We start from the raw sequence: 23969 nt of genomic DNA, 5'->3' as shown, positions 1-23969 counted from the left end.
TACTGTTTGTACTTGTCGCCATTGACATGCCACCTCAAAAGGCAGTGTACTTTGATGTTGACCTCAAATGCCACCTAAAACCAAACTGTGAGGATATCATGTTGGCTCCTTTGCAAGGATATTTGTCTGTGCCCCTTGAAAAACTACTGCAATTACTTTTTTGTAATCTTTAGATCTACATGGTTCCTTTCTAGTGAATTTAGTAACAATTAAATATTTTATCTACACAGAACATTTCAAGGATCACATTTTAAATTTCAGCAAGAACTTGCAATACATTCTCCAAAACCACAAAAAAGAAGAGACAACAAAAATTTTCAAAGATCACAAAAGAGCAGGGAAATCAGGGGTCTCTGAAGCCAGCAAGTTCTATATTTGAAAATCTGTGCCAATATTTCTACACTGTAAAATGCTGCTTAGGTGACTAAGCCTTTAATGTTGGGCTTACTCATTTGTGAAATGGGAATAATACTACTTATTCCATACAATTTTTGTGAAAATCAGTGAGATAATCCAAGTCTCGCACATAGCAGGTTCTGTAATATTAGTTCTCTTCCCCATTCTAAGAAAATGCGGATTGAATTTTCAGACACAAAAGCATCTAACACAATAAAGATAATTCTGTATATGGATTAGATGTGCTAAAACATCATCATTCACATTGTTATATTTGAAATAATGTTTGAGCACATTTCTACAGCTGTTGGGGCATAAAAATGAAAAATGTAAGACCTGAATTAGAAATGTTTTGCAAAATGAATATTGATTACCTAGTCATCAGAATGTCAAAGATACCAGAGATGATTCTAAAATATAGATAAATTACTAAATACAAAAACCAAATCAAACAGCAAACAAACCACATCAAACCTTAATTCTAGGAACCCACAATTTCAAGTTGCCTAGAGAATCTAAATCCCTATGATTTTGGGTGAAAATATTAAGAGCTGAAAGAGCCATCTGTCATTGATCATGGATGAGGGCAAAGTTTGAAAATTAATAGCTCTAAATAGCTCTTCTGAGCTTGAGAAAGGACTATTAAGTAGGGAAGATGTTTCAGTATGATCACGTTGAAATAAACACTTAATAGAAAAATTTGTACTAGACACAGTAAGTCTAACAAGATTTTATAAAAGTAAGTAATCTTCCACCATATAATAATTTCAATTATAAACAAGTTGCATTTACTCAGGCAGAACTTTAATTCTGCTTTTTGATGTATATATTTGTTATATTATCACTTTTCTTTAGTTTTAAGCAAATTCATATAATAACTGATGAACCAGCACTAATCCTAATATTGTTACATTAGTTTTTGAGGTCTTATATTTACTGGCTGAGTCTTTTTGACTCCTTTTGTTTTGAAACTCTTCCACCCAACTTTTCTCATTTTTTGCTTCCTATATCCTTATCACCGTCTCTTCTCTTTTATGTTTTGTTTCTGAAGCTATACACTGATAAAAGCTAAAACCATGATGTAATTTAAATTCTTTGGAGACTATGTGAGCTGAAGTCCTACTATTTGTATACCTTTACATCTTGCTAACAAATAAAGGTGGCCCTGCTTTTGTAAGGCAAGTAGGAATAACATACATCTAGAAATCCATGGGCACTAGAAATAAATTAAATGTTATCACTGGAATAAAATAAGTATATTCAATGGTAAATTTCCCTTTGGAAATAATGTTTAAATGAAGTAACCCCAGCACTTCTTCAATGTGGAAATTACATATCTCTAGAGTACAAATCCTCTGGCAGCACTGACTACTTGAAGTAGTCACAATGAATATTCCATAGTGTCAGCTGAGAAAAATAAGGCATTTTCTATTGCATAGCAGAATGTAAAGAAACAATGGAATGGCAGGTAAGAGCTGACTCAATTATGGGGACAGAGATGGGGTTAAATCAAGCAGTGTTCACAAATACTGATTCACAGAGCAAGAGCATCAGAATCACCTGAAGTATCTGCTGAGATTACAGACTTGGGGGTGGGGGTGTACTGTACTCAGTGGTAAAGTGTATGCTTAGCATGTGTCAGGTCCTGGCTTTGATCCCCAGTACCACTTAAAAAAAATGCAAAATTAAAGCATCCTAGACTTACCACCAGATATTATGAATAAAAATCTCCAGCTGTTTGGGCAGGTACTCAAAAATTTTTCACAGGTACTATTTGCAATATAAATATCCAGTCAGGTTTGAGTAACTGTTGGTCCACATGATTTCCAAGAGTTATTTCAGCTCCAAAATTGTTAATATTAGTTGGAGGATAAATAAGTGAGGAAGGGCTTAACTGTAGACCATAGGCTGTAGAGTTGAGAACACCTTACTTGACCTGTGTGATTTTGGCCTAGTTACCTCTTTCTCCTTCTTGTCTTCATGTTTAAGATCGGGATAGTAATATTATGTACTTCACAGTGTTGATGTGAAGATGATACATGTGAGATGATGTTTGTAAAGTACTAGAACAGGCACATAATAAGTACTCAACAAATGTTGGCCATTAGTATTATTAAACCACAACCACAGCATATCTGGAATGCAATACACTCAGTGATTATGTTATAGAAATCCTACTTGTGAACAATGACAACCATGACTAAAGGTGCTGGCCAGAATCCTCATCAGGGTAATGCTGACTGGCTTATAGGAGAACAGTTTCTTAGCCCTTTTAGCTCTCAGTTGTAATTAAACTAGCTATCTTAGGGGGGGACTCAATCCTCTCTATATGTGTACATTTATATAAATTAGTCTTTATGATGCACTCCTACTTTATAGTTTGCCCTTTAAAATAAATTTTGTTGTTTAAGCAGCTAGGAGGTTTTTCTAAAGCAAGAATAATCAAGCTAGATTCATCTTCATCAATTTAATTATTTTGATTTTGGTTTGGTTTAAAAAATAGTACTCTCAATTGAAAGCTCATGATTATATTATTTATAGAATAAAGTTTGAACATTTCAACATATCAATATACCAGGCTAAAGTTGACTATGACCACCTAGTCTAGATATGTGGATTCCAATCTTGTCTACATTTTGGACTAGAACTCCAACAATCTGACTTCAAGTATAAAGCTTCTTTCACTAGAATATATAATTTGAAAATAAGTCTTTGATCTTGCCTTTACCTTGTAATAATACACATACATTAGTGAAAATACATACCAGATTAATCTCTTCTGCATTGAAATCTTCAGCTAGGAAAGCAGTCCTAGTTAAAACTTCATGACGCTTGGTTTCATGAATCTGGTCCAGTTTAGTGCCTATTACCAAAAGTGGGATCTGATTATCTGCAAACTGTTCCTGATCATAATCCCTGTGATAAATAATAATGAAGAGGTGAACAGAATTTACCTTCCCAGTGCAGATGTGCAACATTTAAATACAAGTAATTTACACTATTTTCACTGATAATTGATTCCTGGCTCATCCATCACATACAAATTATTTTTCTTCCAATTTCTTCCATTTATTTGTTCATTTATCAATCCTTCACCATCATCTATTAAGGTCCAACTATTCATCTAACTATTCAACATTTGTTTTTGTATGTCTTTACAATAGTCTACTTGAACAACTGAGTGAGAGTGCTCACCAAGTATACCACAGTCATGTGACTTGACTTCCCCAAGGTCTGTCTTTTACGGCCAATGACTCAGAAATTTTTCATTGTAGAAGCAAAGAGTGGATTCAAACTTCAGGGTAGAAAAATGTAGGACCCTAACATGGTACTCAGGCCTTATGCCAGAGAGGAAGATGGCAAGCTCCTGGGTACTTTTTGGTGTATGCATAAGCTCTATATGTATCATGCATATTTCTATCTATAAATAAAGAAGAGATCACTTCAGGAAAGGAAGAAATAGGGAAGCAAAGGCTAGAATAAATTGAATGTAGGTGATGTCATAGCCCAAAGAAAGATCTATTAAACAAGTGGAAATGGTAGAAAACAATTGAAATGAAAGTGAATAGTGAGAGCAAAAAATGCATTACCAAATAGTTATTTGTTCTGACATGAGAGTATGGGAGACAAGGCAATCAATCATTTAGGGTTAGTGGTCTTGGGCCACTGGCTATTACAACAATTTTTTCTCTATTTATCTAAAGGATAGGGTGATATAAATGATATTTTTGAAAGAAATATAAATTCCATTGTTGAATTAATTGAAAGTCTGTTCATAGAATTAAAAGACTTATAATTCTGATATGTTCAAGCTCAATATATAATACCAAAATCTGCTTTTGAAGAATTTAGGACAGGGGCTGGGGTTGTGGCACTTGCCTAGCATGTGTGAGGCACTGGATTTGATCCTCAGCACCATATAAAAAAATAAAAAAACAAATAAAATAAAGGCATTGTGTCCATCTATAACTAAAAATATTTAAAATGAATTTACGACAGTAAATCAATATCATATAATCCAATCAACAAAACCCAGCTGAGCATAGTTTATTTTCTTTTCTTTAATACCAATTTTCTTTCTTTTGAGCAATTAAATTGGGGTGGAGGGCAAAATTACTAAATATTTATGCCCTTCACAATCAGCTTGGAACACAATTGTTTTCAACTACATAATATTCCATCTCATTCAAAAATTATTCTTCTATTTACTGCATCAAAGCCAATAATAGCTCAAGTTTAAGGCCTTTAAATTTTCTTACCAGCATCAATCCTGATTTGGACATTATTTGAAACTGACATTTAACTTATTAGAAAAAATTTCAGAGTGTCTGAGGAATTCACCAATTCTTTCTCATAAAAATTTTGTATATATTCTATCAAGTTTTTTTTTTTTTCTTTTTTTTGCAGTAGTGGGGATGATTGAATCCAGAGCCTGTGCTTGCCAGGCAAGAACTTCACCATTGAGCTACATGCCCAGGCAGATATCATCTTTGACACACATACATTTCTGTCACTTAAAGTATATGTAAAGCATATATATATGTGTGTGTATGTATGTGTGTATGTATATGTGTGTGTGTATATATATATATATATATATATATATTCTCTTATTTCTTTTTAGCTTTCCTTTTTTTCTTATTTTCTTTCATAAAATCTTAGTTCCAATTTGATCTTCAGTATTTTTTTAAACCATTAAGTGAAAAAACTGATGGGAAATTTTGTTATTGGTAGACAAACAAAGCTGATAACTGCTTAAAATCAGTTTTCTCTCATTGTGTAGGTTCTTTCTTCACATTCTTGTTTCCTTTGCTGTGTAGGTACATTTTGATATCATAGGATAATCTTTTCAGCAAATGGTGCTGGAACAACTGGACATTCAAATGCAAAAATTAACCTCAGTCAAAACCTCATATCTTCTATAAAACTAACTTAAAGCAGATTACAAATCTAAATATAAGCCCCAAACTATAAAACCTGCATAATCAGGGATTAGGCAGAGTTTTTACACATGATATCAAAATATAATCCAGAAAAAAAACTAAGAGATTAGATTTCATCTAAATGAAAACAAATGCTTTGTGAAAGACCCTATTAAGAAAATGAAAAGAACTATGTATGGCGCATGCCTATAATCCTAGAGAGACTCAGAAGGCTGAGGCAGAAAGATTGCAGGTTCAAGGCCTGCCTCAACAACTTAGTGAGACCCTCAGCAATTTAGCAGTACCCTGTCTCAAAATAAAAAATAAAAAGGACTGGGGTGTAGCTCAGGGATAAAGTGCTCTGGGTTCGATCCCCAGGAGAGAGAGAAAGAGAGAGAGAGAGAGAGAGAGAGAGAGAGAGAGAGAGAGAGAGAGAGACACAACACACACCCAGACAGACATACACACATATACACACACACACACACACACACACAAAGAGTGAATGAGAATGAAAAGATAATCTATAGACTAGGAGAAAATTTGCAAATAAAAAATGATTGTTATAACATTTCAAACCAACTGTAAAGTAATTCCAAGCTTACCCATTTGTCACTAAAACTCCAGTTGGCACTAAATCTCTATTGAGAGCTTCCAAAGACCAACGATACAAGTTTTGGGATGACTTCTTATTTGTTAAGTCATGTACTAAAATAATACCTAAAATAATCAGAGATAATAATCTTAGTATTGTAAACAACTCTTCTTCATATTGCAATTGACAAAATTAAGCTTAGTAAGTCCAAACATTACGTGGTTTAATCAATCTAATATTATAGTATGACTAACAATCTCAAACAATTAAAAAATTTTCTGTACAAATACTTAGAAATAATTAGCTATAAAACTGTCAGTTATATAATGAAAAAAATTCTAGAAGGGCTGGAAAAATATCTTTAAATATCTCTAATGTCTTTTCCTATTTTGCATTCAACACTTCCTGAGTGCCTACTCTATGTCTGATCCTACTTGCAGAACCACTTTATCAATCAAGAGCATCAAAACTAAAGTATAATTAGAAACCATATTCATTCAAAGTTACATTGTTTCTGCACTGTATATAGTCCTGCAACAGATACCAGTACAAACATATTACTTATACTCACTAAAAATACAATAAGAATGTAGTAAAGTGGTATTGATTTAATTTGCACAAACACTTTTCCTTAGCAGACAAAATGCAGCCCTAAAGATATTTGGGCTTGATCAACTTAACACTTTCTAGTTCTTGGAATTAATGGTTAGCTATGTAAGCTTGCTACCTATAAGAGATTTAGTTAATAGACAAAAGAAATATGCCACCAGGAAAGAGTAGGAAGAGATAATCAAGCACATAAATAGTATAAAATATCTATAACTTTTGAGACATTGAGAAAAATAACAAAATGTAATACGGTTCAGACATATAATTAAACTGAATCAATTAAGATCCTAGACAGAAAGGCAAAGTAGGTAATTATTTTAATAAGATAAAGATAAAAGAAGAAAGGCTTTAATGCTTAGTCTCTTGTGGTCAAAACTACAGGTTTTAAAATTCTCAATCCTTTCCTATATTAGCCTGATTCTACTGTGAAAAGAGAACGTAAAATTAATGATTTCTCCATCTTTGAATATGGGATACATCAACTTGAAAAATAAGGACAGAAGAAGCAGAATTAATTGGCTTCTCTAGTTTTTCAGCTGTCTGTATGACTAAGGTGCTTGTATAGTAGATTTGTTCCAACCAGCTCAGATAAACCTGTACTTCTGCTGTCTTGAGCAAATACAGATCTGACACGTGCCCCCTATCTAACTGTCCTCACAGAGGTTCTCACAGGCATCAAGAGCACAGAGAAAAAACCAAAAAACAAAAAAGAACTACTATTAAAGAATATAGTTAATGTTTATTTAGCACTTATGTGTCAGATTTTTAAATTATGTTATCTAGTTTAATTTTTGGAACAATCCTATGAAGTATTATTATATATTTCTACATCTGAGGAAATGAGGCTCAGAGAGGCTGAGTAACTTGCCTTAGGTAGGTAGGGTAGCCAGAATTTGACAAGGACTCCATGAACTGCAATTATGTCCTTTATTACACACCTCCATCTGAAAGTCTGCTTCTAAAACTTGAATATTTATAACTGGATGAAACATCTGCATCCCTAAAAACACCCTCAGGCAGCTCTTTAAAATTATATAGGTCTCTCTCTAAGGGGCAGATCAAAGAAATCTGCATCTCTGGATATCTGGCTTAAGACTATAGGATTCCACTCAACTGACTGGAGAAACAGCATTCCCAGGGACAGTGTTTTGAAAGTTCTGTTTTATGTCAAGTACCCAAAATAAAATTTAAATTCTCAATATTTTGTTTATGTCAATAATATAAATAGGACTTAGACAAAGCAGATGTTTACTATTCTGAATCACATGGTTAGAATCTAGAAACATAAGTTGAAATGTAATATGAATATTTAAGTCAAAAGTGGTATTTTAAATCTTTCTCAAATTAAGTTGAGTCTGGCATGCCATTAGCATTTCATATAAGGTATTATATATTCACAGACCATTAAAATAGGGTAAAAATAAAGACGCTTTACCATTCACAGAGTTGTAGAATACTGCTCTTGTGCTTTTCACACTGCTGGCACTGCCCACAGAGCCTCCAACATCCCATAATTCTATATAGTAGGTCCTCTCTTCTGGGGTTCCTTCTTTGTAGTCATGAACCTAACAAATTAATAAATTAAAATAACTATTATAGCCACTGAACAAACTAGTAGGCACTTCATTTAGTTTAAAGCACTGGACATTTCATTTCAGCATGTCCTTCTCAAATCACCACCTTCTATCTTTCAAGCTCACTCTGTCAAATACTTCAATTCTAATAGTCTTTGACCCCAGAAGACCCTACGGTTAATTGATTCTAAAATCTGTCACAGATCCCTCTTCTACTTCCAGCTTTAATTCTTTCCTAACTAAGCATAAATTCCATGATCTATCCTTACAGTTACTTCTTTGCCTTCCTCTCACATTGTATTCTGACAAAATCCCATTGCTGGTTATTTCCCCTATTCCATGTCTATGACCCAGCTACCTAAATGTAGAGTTTAGAAAAATTCACATTCAAGCTGACTGAATTCATTTTAAATTCAAGTATGCCTTTGGAACTGCCCTTCTATCAATCTTGTGGTTCATTTACCCTTTTCTTCTCCCAGGTAACTATTTCATATTTTCCCTTCTTTTTTGAACTTCAAATAACTCTTCCCATACTCAATAAGAGCTACTATCCTCACTTTCTATGATAGAATCATGTTTTAAAAAAGTACTTCTACAACTTGCTCTTCCCATCTCTATCTACCTCTCTGCATGTGCACCTATATCATCTGCTCTCCCTTCCACTATTCTTGTAGAAGACCATATCCCTATGAATAAATCCAAATCCTCCTCTGTGCATGAAATACTATCCCCAGTTTCTTACTTAAAGATGTAGTTATACCAATTCTCCCCTTTCTCTCCAATTTTTTCTTTTCTGGATAATTCACACCAGCATAACATACCATTTTTCTTTTCTCTTTTTTTCTCTTTCATTCCCTCCCTCCTTATCTTCCTCCCCCCTCCCCCCATACTGGGGATTGAACCTAGGGGTTTCTCTACCACTGAGCTATATCCCCAGCCCTTTTTCTTTTGAGACAGGGTCTCACTAAGTTTCTCAAACTGGTCTTGAACTTGTTATCCCCCTGCCTCAGTCTCTTGAGTAGCTGGGATTACAGGTATGTGCCACCACACCCAGCAATTTTTCCAATTTTCCAAAATAACCTTTTGACTTCAAGACCTCCTCCAGCTACCATGCTACTTTTCCATTCCTTTTCACAGAATAACCTTCCAAAGAGTGTCTATTCTGAACTCTTTTTCTCACTCTCTTTTGAACTCGTGCCTATGTAAAACTTTTGCCCCATTACCCTACTGAACTATTCCTGGTCAAGGTTAACCATGGCTAACTCCAAAGGTTAAGTGACAGTTTTTATTACATTCCACCATTTGATACAACTAATCATTCCTGTGTTTTGTGATACTACTTAAAGCTTCCAGGCTCTTACACCCTCCTGGTTTTCTTCTCACCTTCCTGGTTAATTCTTCTTAGTCTCCATTTGGTTCTCCCTATCTGACCTACAATTGTTGAAATATTCTTTAGCCTCTTATCTTCTCTATCAACATTCATTTTCTTGGCAATTTCATCTACTCTTATGATCTTAAATGTCATCTTTATGTTGAGGAATTTCAAGTTTATATTCATCTGGGAACTTCAGACTACCAATTTCACCAAACTATAATCTGGGCGTCTAAAAGACAATTCAAATTTAACATATCCAAAAATAATTTCCCAATCTCATTCCCAAACTTACTTCTCTTGCAGTTTTCTGTTTCAGAAAAAGGCAATTCCATCTTTCCAATTTGGGTCACAAACTTAAGAATGAATGATCTTTGACTCCTTTCATACTGTGCATCTGATTTGTCAGTAAATCCTGTTGCTTTGACTTTAAAAATATGTCCCAGATCTATTCATTATTCACTACATCCTCTATTATCACTCAGGTCAAAGTCTCTATACATCTCTTTGCCTGAGCTAATATACTGTATCCTGACCTATATCTTCACTAGAGGTATCTCACCCATCCCCCATTTGTTTTCCATACAGTAGAGGAATCCTTTAAAAGTCAAATTTAGATCATATTACCTTTCTGCACAAAACTCTCTAATGACTTTTTCACTCACAGTAAACTCCTAAGTTTCTTTCTCATGATTTAGACTTTTAATGCCTATTTAACCACTCAGAAACAAATTCTGACATATGGTGCCAAATTAAAGTGTGGTGGTTCAGGAGTACATATCAGAATCTTCCAAGAATTTTTTAATTTAAAAATATATATGCTAGACTTACTGAATTAGGATCATTGGGGTGAGTCCTAAGAAGGCATATTTTGAATAATTCTCCAAATAGTTCTGCTGTAACTCTCTAGTTAAGAATGTCTTATTTTAGGGCTGGGGTTATGGCTCAGCGGTAGAGCGCTCGCCTCGCACGTGCAAGGCCCTGGGTTCAATCCTCAGCATCAAATATAAATAAATAAAACAAAGTTAAAAAAAGAAACTTTATTAAAAAAAAGAATGGCTTATTTTATAGAATCAACCTTTCTATTATCAGGGGGCCTAGATTCTACTTTTTGATTGCAATGGAACTGTGATATATTTTGCTTCAGTTTCTTTGTATATATAATGAAGGAGTTGTATTATATGATTTCTAAAGTATCCACTAGCTTTGAATAATAAAAAAAGACAACTTAGGAGTTAAAATAGACTAAAACTCACATATCCAATAGAATACTTTATACTTTTACTTTATTCACAGTTTTTTGGTCTGAATTATTTTGGCCAAGGAAAAGCTTAAGTAAATGTAGTACTCTAAAGACAGCCACATTGACACTAAGAAAACCAGAATCAGACTGATGCCAAAGACAATACTGGACAGGAAAAATGAGAATAGCAAAAATGTAGTTGGGGACCATTTTGGATAATAAAAATTAATCTTGTATTCTGAAGTAAAAGGTATATTATTTTGCTATATGGAAATGTGATAACATTGATCCTGCCAAAAAATCAATAGAAAGGATACATTATGTGAGTTCTGTTTAAGGAAACAGAAATATATAACACATTTTAGAAAGATTTCTAAGAAAAACAATTGAAGGTAATACATGATGGTATAAGGAATAAGTTATAGAAGAGCTCAGCTACTTCCATAAAGTTTTTCTGATCTTGCCTCCCTCCTCTACAAACCAATCAGGACAGGTTAGCTCCTCCTTCTATTTGCTTCCATAACATCCTATATATTTCTATCTTTTCACTGACCACACTGTCTTGTCTCCTGATCTCTCTTCTTTTAGAGTCAAAGCTTGAGAGCAGAAATGATGTATTATTCATCTTTGTAGCCCTAGAAAATAGCATAATTCCTAGCACAAAACAGATGCTTAAGAGCAGGCCCAGCGGCCTGCTGAGGGGCAGAGCCGCCCCCCACCCCCCTCGCCTGCCAGGTAGGGGAAGGGTGACCACCGACAGAAAAGGCCCAGTGGCCCAGGGCGGGACAGAGCTTCCAATCACTCCTGCAAGGTAGGCGGGCCTGCGACCCACAGGCAGAAGAGGAGCAGTCGCCTGCTGAGAGGCTGAGCCACCCCCTCCCCCTGCGCCGGCATAGTAGAGGGAACTGGGACCAAACACAGAGCAGGCCCAGCGGCCTGCTGAGGGGCAGAGCCGCCCCCCACCCCCCTCGCCTGCCAGGTAGGGGAAGGGTGACCACCGACAGAAAAGGCCCAGTGGCCCGCGGCGGGACAGAGCTTCCAATCACTCCTGCAAGGTAGGCGGGCCTGCGACCCACCGGCAGAAGAGGAGCAGCCGCCTGCTGAGAGGCTGAGCCGCCCCCTCCCCCTGCGCCGGCATAGTAGAGGGAACTGGGACCAAACACAGAGCAGGCCCAGCGGCCTGCTGAGGGGCAGAGCCGCCCCCCACCCCCCTCGCCTGCCAAGTAGGGGAAGGGTGACCACCGACAGAAAAGGCCCAGTGGCCCGCGGCGGGACAGAGCTTCCAATCACTCCTGCAAGGTAGGCGGGCCTGCGACCCACCGGCAGAAGAGGAGCAGCCGCCTGCTGAGAGGCTGAGCCGCCCCCTCCCCCTGCGCCGGCATAGTAGAGGGAACTGGGACCAAACACAGAGCAGGCCCAGCGGCCTGCTGAGGGGCAGAGCCGCCCCCCACCCCCCTCGCCTGCCAGGTAGGGGAAGGGTGACCACCGACAGAAAAGGCCCAGTGGCCCGCGGCGGGACAGAGCTTCCAATCACTCCTGCAAGGTAGGCGGGCCTGCGACCCACCGGCAGAAGAGGAGCAGCGGCCTGCTGAGAGGCAGAGCCGCCCCCTCCCCCCCGCGCCTGCAAGGTAGTCGGAACTGAGACCACCATCAGAACAGGTCAGACCTGCAACCGAGAGACAGAACAGGCCCAGTGGCCTGAGGAAGGGTAGAGCCGCCCCCCCCCCACGCCTGCAAAGTAGGCGGACCTGCGACCCACAGGCAGTACAGCCCCAGAGGCCTGCAGAGGGGCAGTGCCGCTGCCTGCGCCTGCAAAGTAGGCAGAACTGCGACCACCGACAGAACAAGCCTAGCGGCCCGTAGAGGGACAGAGCCGCCGCCCGCGCCTGCAAGGACGGCGGACCTGCTACCGACTGGCAGAGCAGGCCCAGCGGCCTGCCGGCGTGGTAGGCACATTGCCCCAATTGGCGGAGGGGCAGAGCCGCCGCCCGCGCCTGCGAGGGAGACTTTGCAACTATACAAGACCAATATAAATATATAGGGGGAAAATTCAATAGCACAACAGTTTCACCAAGAAGAAAGGAACGCGAACAGTATGAAGAGACAAGGAAAGAAAGGACCACAAGCATTGCAGGTCAACTCAACTTTAGAAGAGGTAATAGCTGCAGCTGATGGAATGTCAGATAAAGAATTCAGGATATACATGCTTCAGATGATCTGGAGTCTCAAGGAAGACATCAGACAGCAAAATCAGACAATGAAAGATCACTTCAACAATGAATTACATAAACAAATCCAAGAAGCAAAAGATCAACTATACAGGGAAATAGAGGTTATAAAAAACAAACAAACAGAAATCCTAGAAATGCAGGAAGCAATAAGCCAACTTAAAAACTCAATTGAGAATACTACCAGCAGAGTAGAACACTTAGAAGACAGAACATCAGACAATGAAGATAAAGTATTTCAACTTGAAAAGAACATAGACAGCTCAGCAAGACTGTTAAGAAACCATGAGCAGAACATCCAAGAAATATGGGATAACATCAAGAGACCAAATTTAAGAGTCATTGGGATACAGGAAGGAACAGAGTTTCAAACCAAAGGAATGAGCAATCTATTCAATGAAATAATTCGAGAAAACTTCCCAGACTTGAAGAATGAGACAGAACCCCAAATCCTAGAAGCCTACAGGACGCCGAATGTGCAAAATCATAAGAGACCCACACCTAGACACATTATAATGAAGATGCCCAACATACAGAATAAGGAGAGAATTTTAAAAGCTACAAGAGAAAGGAAGCAGATCACATTTAGGGGTAAGCCAATCAGGATAACAGCTGATCTTTCAACACAGACTCTGAAAGCTAGAAGATCCTGGAATAACATATTTCAAACACTGAAAGAAAATGGGTTCCAACCAAGAATTGTGTTTCCAGCGAAATTAAGCTTCAGGATGGAAGATGAAATTAAAACCTTCCACGATAAACAAAAGTTAAAAGAATTTGCAGCTAGAAAACCATCTCTTCAAAACATCCTTGGCAAAACATTACAGGAAGAGGAAATGGAAAATAACAATGAAAACCAACAGTGGGAGGTAGGACACTAAAGGGGGGAAAATAATCAAAGTGGAAAACAAACCATGTTTAGTAACATAAATAAACAAATATGGCTGGAAGAACAACCCATATCTCAATAATAACCCTAAATGTTAATGGCTTAAACTCACCAATCAAGAGACACAGGCTAGTAGAATGGATCACAAAACAAGACCCAACAATATGCTGCCTACAGGAGACGCATTTGATAGGAAAAGACATACATAGGCTGAAGGTGAAAGGTTGGGAAAAATCATATCACTCATATGGACTTCGGAAACAAGCAGGAGTATCCATACTCATATCAAATAAAATAGATTTTAAGCCAAAGTTAATCAAAAGGGATAAAGAGGGACACTACATACTGCTCAAGGGAACCATACACCAACAAGACATAACAATCATAAATATATATGCCCCAAACAATGGTGCAGCTATGTTCATCAAACAAACTCTTCTCAAGTTCAAGAGTCTAATAGACCACCATACAATAATCATGGGAGACTTCAACACACCTCTCTCACCACTGGACAGATCTTCCAAACAAAAGTTGAATAAGGAAACTATAGAACTCAATAACACAATTAATAACCTAGACTTAATTGATATATATAGAATATACCACCCAACATCAAACAGTTACACTTTTTTCTCAGCAGCACATGGATCCTTCTCAAAAATAGATCATATATTATGTCACAGGGAAACTCTTAGACAATACAAAGGAGTAGAGATAATACCATGCATCCTATCTGATCATAATGGAATGGAACTGAAAATCAACGATAAAAGAAGGAAGGAAAAAGAATATATCACTTGGAGAATGAACAATAGGTTACTGAATGATCAATGGGTTATAGAAGACATCAAGGAGGAAATTAAAAAATTCTTAGAGATTAATGAAAACACAGACACAACATATCGGAATCTATGGGACACATTGAAAGCAGTTCTAAGAGGAAAATTCATTGCTTGGAGTTCATTCCTTAAAAAAAGAAAAAACCAACAAATAAATGATCTCATACTTCATCTCAAAATCCTAGAAAAAGAAGAGCAAAACAACAGCAAAAGAAGTAGAAGGCAAGAAATAATTAAAATCAGAGCTGAAATCAATGAAATCGAAACAAAAGAAACAATTGAAAAAATTGACAAAACTAAAAGTTGGTTCTTTGAAAAAATAAACAAAATCGACAGACCCTTAGCCATGCTAGCGAAGAGAAGAAGAGAGAGAACTCAAATCACTAACATACGGGATGAAAGAGGCAATATCACAACAGACACTTCAGAAATACAGAAGATAATCAAAAATTATTTTGAATCCTTATACTCCAATAAATTAGAAGATAGTGAAGGCATAGATAAATTTCTTAAGTCATATGATCTGCCCAGATTGAGTCAGGAGGATATAGACAACCTAAACAGACCAATATCAATTGAGGAAATAGAAGAAACCATCAAAAGACTACCAACTAAGAAAAGCCCAGGACCGGATGGGTATACAGCAGAGTTTTACAAAACCTTTAAAGAGGAACTAATACCAATACTTTTCAAGCTACTTCGGGAAATAGAAAAAGAGGGAGAACTTCCAAATTCATTCTACGAGGCCAACATCACCCTGATACCTAAACCAGACAAAGATACTTCAAAGAAAGAAAACTACAGACCAATATCTCTAATGAACCTAGATGCAAAAATCCTCAATAAAATTCTGGCCACTCGGATACAAAGGCACATCAAAAAAATTGTGCACCATGATCAAGTAGGATTCATCCCTGGGATGCAAGGCTGGTTCAATATAAGGAAATCAATAAATGTTATTCACCACATCAATAGACTTAAAAATAAGAACCATATGATCATCTCGATAGATGCGGAAAAAGCATTCGACAAAGTACAGCATCCCTTTATGTTCAAAACTCTAGAAAAACTAGGGATAACAGGAACATACCTCAATATTGTAAAAGCAATCTATGCTAAGCCTCAGGCTAGCATCATTCTGAATGGAGAAAAATTGAAGGCATTCCCTCTAAAATCTGGAACAAGACAGGGATGCCCTCTCTCACCACTTCTGTTCAACATAGTTCTCGAAACACTGGCCAGAGCAATTAGACAGACGAAAGAAATTAAAGGCATCAAAATAGGAAAAGAAGAACTTAAATTATCACTATTTGCAGATGACATGATTCTATACCTAGCAGACCCAAAAGGGTCTACAAAGAAACTATTAGAGCTAATCAATGAATTCAGCAAAGTGGCAGGATATAAAATCAACACGCATAAATCAAAGGCATTCCTGTATATCAGCGACAAATCCTCTGAAATGGAAATGAGGACAACCACTCCATTCACAATATCTTCAAAAAAAATAAAATACTTGGGAATCAACCTAACAAAAGAGGTGAAAGACTTATACAATGAAAACTACAGAACCCTAAAGAGAGAAATAGAAGAAGATCTTAGAAGATGGAAAAATATACCCTGTTCATGGATAGGCAGAACTAACATCATCAAAATGGCGATATTACCAAAAGTTCTCTATAGGTTTAATGCAATGCCAATCAAAATCCCAACGGCATTTCTTGTAGAAATAGAGAAAGCAATCATGAAATTCATATGGAAAAATAAAAGACCCAGAATAGCAAAAACAATGCTAAGCAGGAAGTGTGAATCAGGCGGTATAGCGATACCAGACTTCAAACTATATTACAGAGCAATAGTAACAAAAACAGCATGGTACTGGTACCAAAACAGGCGGGTGGACCAATGGTACAGAATAGAGGACACAGAAACCAATCCACAAAACTACAACTATCTTATATTTGATAAAGGGTCTAAAAGCATGCAATGGAGGAAGGATAGCATCTTCAACAAATGGTGCTGGGAAAACTGGAAATCCATATGCAACAAAATGAAACTGAATCCCTTTCTCTCGCCATGCACAAAAGTTAATTCAAAATGGATCAAGGAGCTTGATATCAAATCAGAGACGCGCCGTCTGATAGAAGAAAAAGTTGGCTACGATCTACAGTCGGTGGGGTCGGGCTCCAAATTCCTCAATAGGACACCCATAGCACAAAAGTTAATAACTAGAATCAACAAATGGGACTTACTCAAACTAAAAAGTTTTTTCTCAGCAAAAGATACAATAAGAGAGGTAAATAGAGAGCCTACATCCTGGGAACAAATCTTTACTCCTCACACTTCAGATAGAGCCCTAATATCCAGAGTATACAAAGAGCTCAAAAAATTAGACAATAAGAGAACAAACAACCCAATCAACAAATGGGCCAAGGACCTGAACAGACACTTCTCAGAGGAGGACATACAGTCAATCAACAAGTACATGAAAAAATGCTCACCATCTCTAGCAGTCAGAGAAATGCAAATCAAAACCACCCTAAGATACCATCTCACTCCAGTTAGATTGGCAGCCATTATGAAGTCAAACAACAACAAGTGCTGGCGAGGATGTGGGGAAAAGGGTACACTTGTACATTGCTGGTGGGACTGCAAATTGGTGCAGCCAATTTGGAAAGCAGTATGGAGATTTCTTGGAAAGCTGGGAATGGAGCCACCATTTGACCCAGCTATTCCCCTTCTCGGTCTATTCCCTAAAGACCTAAAAAGAGCATGCTACAGGGACACTGCTACATCGATGTTCATAGCAGCACAATTCACAATAGCTAGACTGTGGAACCAACCTAGATGCCCTTCAATGGATGAATGGATAAAAAAAATGTGGCATTTATACACAATGGAGTATTACTCTGCATTAAAAAATGACAAAATCATAGAATTTACAGGGAAATGGATGGCATTAGAGCAGATTATGCTAAGTGAAGCTAGCCAATCCCTAAAAAACAAATGTCAAATGTCTTCTTTGATATAAGGAGAGTAACTAAGAACAGAGTAGGGTCGAAGAGCATGAGAAGAAGATTAACATTAAACAGGGATGAGAGGTGGGAGGGAAAGGGAGAGAGAAGGGAAAATGCATGGAAATGGAAGGAGACCCTCAGAGTTATACAAAAGTACATACAAGAGGAAGTGAGGGGAAGGGGAAAAATAATACAAGGGGGACAAACGAATGTCAGTAAAGGGGGCAGAGAGAGAAGAGGGGAGGGGAGGGGAGGGGAGGGGAGGGGGGATAGTAGAGGATAGGAAAGACAGCAGAATACAACAGACACTAGTATGGCAATATGTAAATCAATGGATGTGTAACTGATGTGATTCTGCAATCTGTATATGGGGTAAAAATGGGAGCTCATAACCCACTTGAATCAAATTGTGAAATATGATATATCAAGAACTATGTAATGTTTTGAACAGCCAACAATAAAAAATTAAAAAAAAAAAAGAAAAAAAAAATAAATACAATTCAGTCTCCCCTTAAAAAAAAAAAAAACAAAACAGATGCTTAGACATGTTTGTTCAGTAAATGAATAAATTTCAGATATTTCAGCCTTCAAGGTTTTATTACATTTAGTTTATTAGTTTACCGTACTTTGATTCTTTTTAAGCACATTTCTGAGAATTAACTAAATCAGAACCACCAGAAACTTTGTTAAAAAAAATAGGATTTCTGAAGCTTCTAAGATGGGGCTCATCAGCAGTCTACATATTTTTTTAAAGCTCCTTACACAACTTTTATACAAAAGTTTAGAAACAATGGCAATACACATATTTTTTCTCTAAATTACTTCAAGTGCCTAACACTGCATCCCCTACAAGGCTACAACTTCCCTGAAAATCCTCATCATATAATTCCTGGGGAGCATTCCCTCTTAGTCTTACAATGTATCAAGTCTGTTAGCTAGGACCTTCTGTGGGCCAGATGACCCCACTCATCTATACTCTCCATCACAAAAAAACCTTCCCTAATCAAATCTTTTCATGTTTCTTTCTAGAATTAGAAGAGAAGGTATCCTTCTTCTTTCAAACTTGCTCTAATACTGGCTAAATTTAACTTAATTCACATGGAATGAGTCCGAAGAACCTAAAATCAGTAGCTTATAACTTATACCTCTGGTATTATATCTTCTACATGGGTGAATAATCTCCAAGGGAAAGGCTGACATTATAACAAGTATTGCTCTTGACACAATAAGTGGCACCCTCATGTTATAGTAAGAGCCCAACATGGTGAAGGACTTATACCAGACTGAAGAAGTGTGTTTTATTTAAATCAGGTCATCAAGGATCTAATACTTAAAAGTCATACAAGACCTTACAGCTCCACGGGAAGCAACAGTATATGCCTATCATCAAATGGGAAAAGGCAACACACTCCTCAATGCTGCTGCCACTTTGGACCTTTCTATTTACAGCCATCTCTAGAGATTTTTTTTTTTTTTACTAGCTACACATGACATTACAATGATCTTGACAGTTCACACATTTGAATCAAATGGGGTATAATTTCTCATTTTTCTGATTGTACAGGTTGCAGAATCACATCGGTCATACAGTCACCTATATACATACAGCAATAATAATGTCTATTTTATTCTGCTGCCCTTCCTATCCCCCCTTCCCCTCCCCTCCCCTTCCATCATTTCTCTCTACCGAATCTAATGTGACACACTTTTTTTTTCCTCCTCACATCATACATGTATTCTGTTGGAAATCAAATAAAGACAATGTATAAACGGTTTGTCTCATTTGAAGAGTATTTTTCATATGTATTTTTCTTTTTCTTTTTTGGTACTGGGGATTTAAACCAGAGGCACTCTATCACTAGGCTATATCCCCAGCCCTTTTTATTTTTTATTTTGAGAAAGGGTCTTACTAAGTTGCTCAGGGCCTTAATAAGTCTCAAACTTTTGATTCTTCTGCCTCAGCCTCCTGAGTCACTGGGATTATACAAGCATGCAACACTAGGCCTGCCTCATTGTAACTTTTAAAAGGCAAAAACAAATTGGGTGTGGTGGCACACACCTGTAATCCCAGCTGAGGCAGAAGGATTTCAAGTTCAAAGCCAAAGATGGCCGCGAATAGAGTGCATCACACCCCGTGTACCGCATCACTGCGCAGGTGAATAACGAGTTAGAACGACAAAAAACTATCTTATTAGGAATTTACAGCAAAATTGGGGTGCACCAAAACCTAGGGGAAGGATTTCCAGCACCGACGAGGTCCGGTAATTGAGTCTCAAACACAAGCCAACTGTGCGACCGGAGATCCAGGTTGACTGATCTGCGTGGCCGCCCCGCGGCTACAGACGGCGGGGCGCCGCCGAGAAGCGACCAGCAAGCAGAGAGAAACGTTGCTGCGGATTCTGTGGAATCCTGCCGGCTGTGCCCTCTCTGAGCCCCGGGCTGAGTTTGGGATTTCAGACGGGGAAGGAAACGGTCCAGCTCTATCCCCCACAACGGAAACTCCACCAAGGAAGCCAGCGGCCACCATCTTGGAGAGCTGAAGTAACCACCGCCAGTCTCCGACAGATTGCAACAATAAAACAGGTGTGTGTTACTCAACCCACCTCCCATACAGCAGGGAATTTGCATAAAATCTCTCCTAGGCTTTCTGGGGGAGGGAGTATCAGAATGAGCCTGCATAAAGACGCGGGGAAAGCTAGAGACACCTGACCTCCAACTCCCCCTCCCATCAGCAGCGAAAACGAAACCTGTCTTGCCAGCGCTGGGAGAGGGGCAAGCGGAAAAAATCAAAACAATAGAGTGCCTGGGTTCCCAATAGCCACCCTCCACACCCATCAAACGGCAGGCCCAGAGTACAGTTTGAACTGCCAAGAGGCATCACTCAGGGGAAGACTGGTTTAGCAGGAGAAGCCAGGACTAGCAGGAGAAACCAGGGGACTAGAGGCCAGGCCCTCGCGACTGGGCGGCTGGAGACCGCACGCCCGCGGGCGACAGCCCACCCGCTGCAGGCTTGACTGGGCAGCTGGAGTCTGCCCGCCCACCCGCCGGCAACCGAGCGCCCGCCAGCTGCCCACGCGACTGGACGGCTGGAGACCGCCTGCCCGCTGGCGACCGACCACGAGACTGGGCGGCTAGAGATTGCCCGCCCGCCGGCGACAGCCGACCCGCTGCCCGCGAAACTGGGCGGCTGGAGACCGCCCGCCTGCCGGCGACCGACCGACCGCGTGACTGGGCGGCTAGAGATCGCCCACCTGCCGGCGACTGAGCGCCCGCCAGCTGCCCACGCGACTGGACGGCTGGAGACCGCCTGCCCGCTGGCGACCGACCACGAGACTGGGCGGCTAGAGATTGCCCGCCCGCCGGCGACAGCCGACCCGCTGCCCGCGAAACTGGGCGGCTGGAGACCGCCCGCCTGCCGGCGACCGACCGACTGCGTGACTGGGCGGCTAGAGATCGCCCACCCGCCGGCAACTGAGCGCCCACCCAGTGCCTGCGCGACTGGGTGGCTGGAGACCACCTGCCCGCCGGCGACCAATCGCCCGCCGGCTGCCAGCGCGACTGGACGGCTGGAGTCTGCCTGCCTGCCGGCAACCGATCGCCCGCCGGCTGCCAGCGCGACTGGGTGGCTGGAGACCGCCCGCCCGCCGGCGACCGGGAGCTGAAACCAACCAGAGACAGTCCAGTCCCACCCCCCCATTCGGACACCCCGGCAAGGAGCCTGGGGCCCGCCATAGCAGAGAGGTGACGGACGTCACTGGAGCTCGGCCGTCAGAATTCCTTCCCAGCGGAATCCACTTTAGCAGGCATAGTCTACCAACACAAAGGAGAAACAACAGAGATATACAAAACCAAAACAAATCTATAGGAGAGAGCTGAAATACAGCAATCAAATAGAGCTGGAAAGTAACGTGAACAACATGAAAAAACAAGGGAAAAAAGGATTACAAACAATGCAGGACAACTTAAATCTACAGGAGGACCTAGAAGCATCAGAAACATGGATAGGGAAAGAACTCAAGGCATACCTAACTCAGATGGAAAGGAATATTAGAGAAGACATGAGACAGCAAGTCCAAGCAATGAAAGTATATTTTGAAAACGAATTAAACAAACAAATTCAAATGGCAAAGAACAAGCTTTACCAGGAGATAGAGATCTTAAAAAAAATCAAACAGTAATCCTAGAAATGCAGGAAATTATAAACCAAATTAAAAACTCAAACGAGAATATTACAAATAGACTAGATCAAGTAGAAGTCAGAACATCAGATAATGAAGACAAAGTTTATCAACTTGAAAAAAATATAGTCAACACAGAAAAGATGCTTAAATCTCACGAGCAATCTATTCAAGAGATATGGGATGTCATAAAAAAACCAAATTTCAGAGTCATCGGGATAGAAGAAGGCATAGAGATTCAAACCAAAGGAATGGACAACCTATTAAATGAAATAATTCTAGAAAACTTCCCAGAGATGAAAGATGGAATGGATTGCCAAATCATGGAAGCCTATAGGACCCCAAACATTCAAAACCGTAATAGACCAACTCCAAGACATATAATTATGAAGATAGCCAACATACAGAACAAGGAGAGAATATTAAAAGCTACGAGAGAAAGGAGGCAGATTACATTCAGGGGTAAACCAATTAGGTTAACAACTGATTTTTCATCACAGACTTTGAAAGCGAGAAGATCCTGGAACAATGTATTTCAAACGCTGAAAAATAATGGATTCCAACCAAGAATACTGTATCCAGCAAAATTAAGCTTCAGATTTGACAATGAAATTAAAATCTTCCACGATAAACAAAAGCTAAAAGAATTCGCAGCCAGAAAACCAGCACTGCAAAGTATTTTGAGAAAAATACTACAAGAAGAGGAATTGAAAAATAGTGCCCAAAACTAATAGCAGGAGGTATCTTAGTAAAGGGGGAGGAAAATAACCAAAAAGTAAAAACTAGCCAAACTAAAATAAATAAATAAATAAACATGACTGGAAGTACAAACCATATTTCAATTGTAACCTTAAATGTTAATGGCCTAAATTCACCAATCAAGAGACATAGGCTAGTAACCTGGATCAAAAAAACAAATCCAACAATATGCTGCCTTCAGGAGACTTATATGATAGGAAAAGACTTACACAGGCTGAAGGGAAAAGGTTGGGAAAAATCATACCACTCACATGGCCCTCGGAAGCAAGCAGGAGTGGCCATACTCATATCGAATAAAATCAACTTCAAACCTAAGTTAATCAAAAGGGATAAAGTAGGACACTATATACTGTTAAAAGGACCCATCCACCAACAAGACATAACAATTATCAATTTGTATGCACCAAACAATGGTGCTGCAACGTTCATAAAACAAACTCTCCTCAATTTCAAGAGTCAAATAGACTACAACACAATAATTATGGGTGACTTCAACACACCGCTCTCGCCATTAGACAGATCCTATAGACAAAAGCTGAATAAAGAAACTATGGAACTCAGTAACACAATCAATAACCTAGACTTAACCGACATATATAGAATATATCAACCATCATCAAGTGGATACACGTTCTTCTCAGCAGCACATGGATCCTACTCAAAGACAGACCATATATTACGCCATAGGGCAACTCTTAGTAAATATAAAGGTGTAGAGATAATACCATGCACCATGTCTGATCATAATGGAATGAAACTGGAAATCAATGATAAAAGAAGGAAGGAAAAATCCTACATCACATGGAAAATGAACAATATGTTACTGAATGATCAATGGGTTACAGAAGACATAAAGGAGGAGATAAAAAAATTCTTAGAGACAAATGACAATACAGACACAACATACCGGAATCTATGGGACACAATGAAAGCAGTTTTAAGAGGGAAATTCATTTCTTGGAGTTCTTTCCTCAAAAAAAGTAAAAACAAACAAATAAATGAAGTCACAGTACACCTCAAAAACCTAGAAAAGGAAAAGCAAAACAACAGCAAATGTAGTAGAAGACAAGAAATAATTAAAATCAGAGCAGAAATCAACAAAATTGAAGCAAAAAAAAAAAAAACCATTGAAAAAATTGATAAAACTAAAAGTTGGTTCTTTGAAAAAATAAATAAGATCGACAGGCCCTTAGCCATGCTAACGAAGAGAAGAAGAGGGAGAACTCAAATTACTAACATACGGGATGAAAAAGGCAATATCACAACAGACACTACAGAAATACAGAAGATAATTAGAAAGTATTTTGAAACCCTATATTCCAATAAAATAGAAGATAGTGACGATATC

The 23969-nt window shown here is 38.9% G+C and overlaps 1 protein-coding gene across 1 annotated transcript in view; it reads right to left on the bottom strand.

Annotated features, from left to right (window-relative positions):
- Positions 1 to 23969, bottom strand: part of Rabl3 (RAB, member of RAS oncogene family like 3) — a 48729-nt gene that overhangs the window by 5304 nt on the left and 19456 nt on the right. The window contains exons 3-5 of the mRNA XM_027935977.2: positions 7958 to 8087; positions 5924 to 6038; positions 3162 to 3312 (exon numbers count right to left, since the gene is read on the bottom strand). Of these exons, the coding sequence (XP_027791778.1) occupies positions 3162 to 3312; positions 5924 to 6038; positions 7958 to 8087 (396 nt within the window). The remainder of the gene's footprint in view (positions 1 to 3161; positions 3313 to 5923; positions 6039 to 7957; positions 8088 to 23969) is intronic.

This window comes from Marmota flaviventris, chromosome 8 (genome assembly GCF_047511675.1).
Source record: "Marmota flaviventris isolate mMarFla1 chromosome 8, mMarFla1.hap1, whole genome shotgun sequence".
In the NCBI taxonomy this organism is placed as follows: Eukaryota; Metazoa; Chordata; class Mammalia; order Rodentia; family Sciuridae; genus Marmota; species Marmota flaviventris.
The sequence above is the reverse complement of the archived record's forward strand: the minus strand, read 5'-3'. Positions and strand labels throughout refer to the sequence as shown.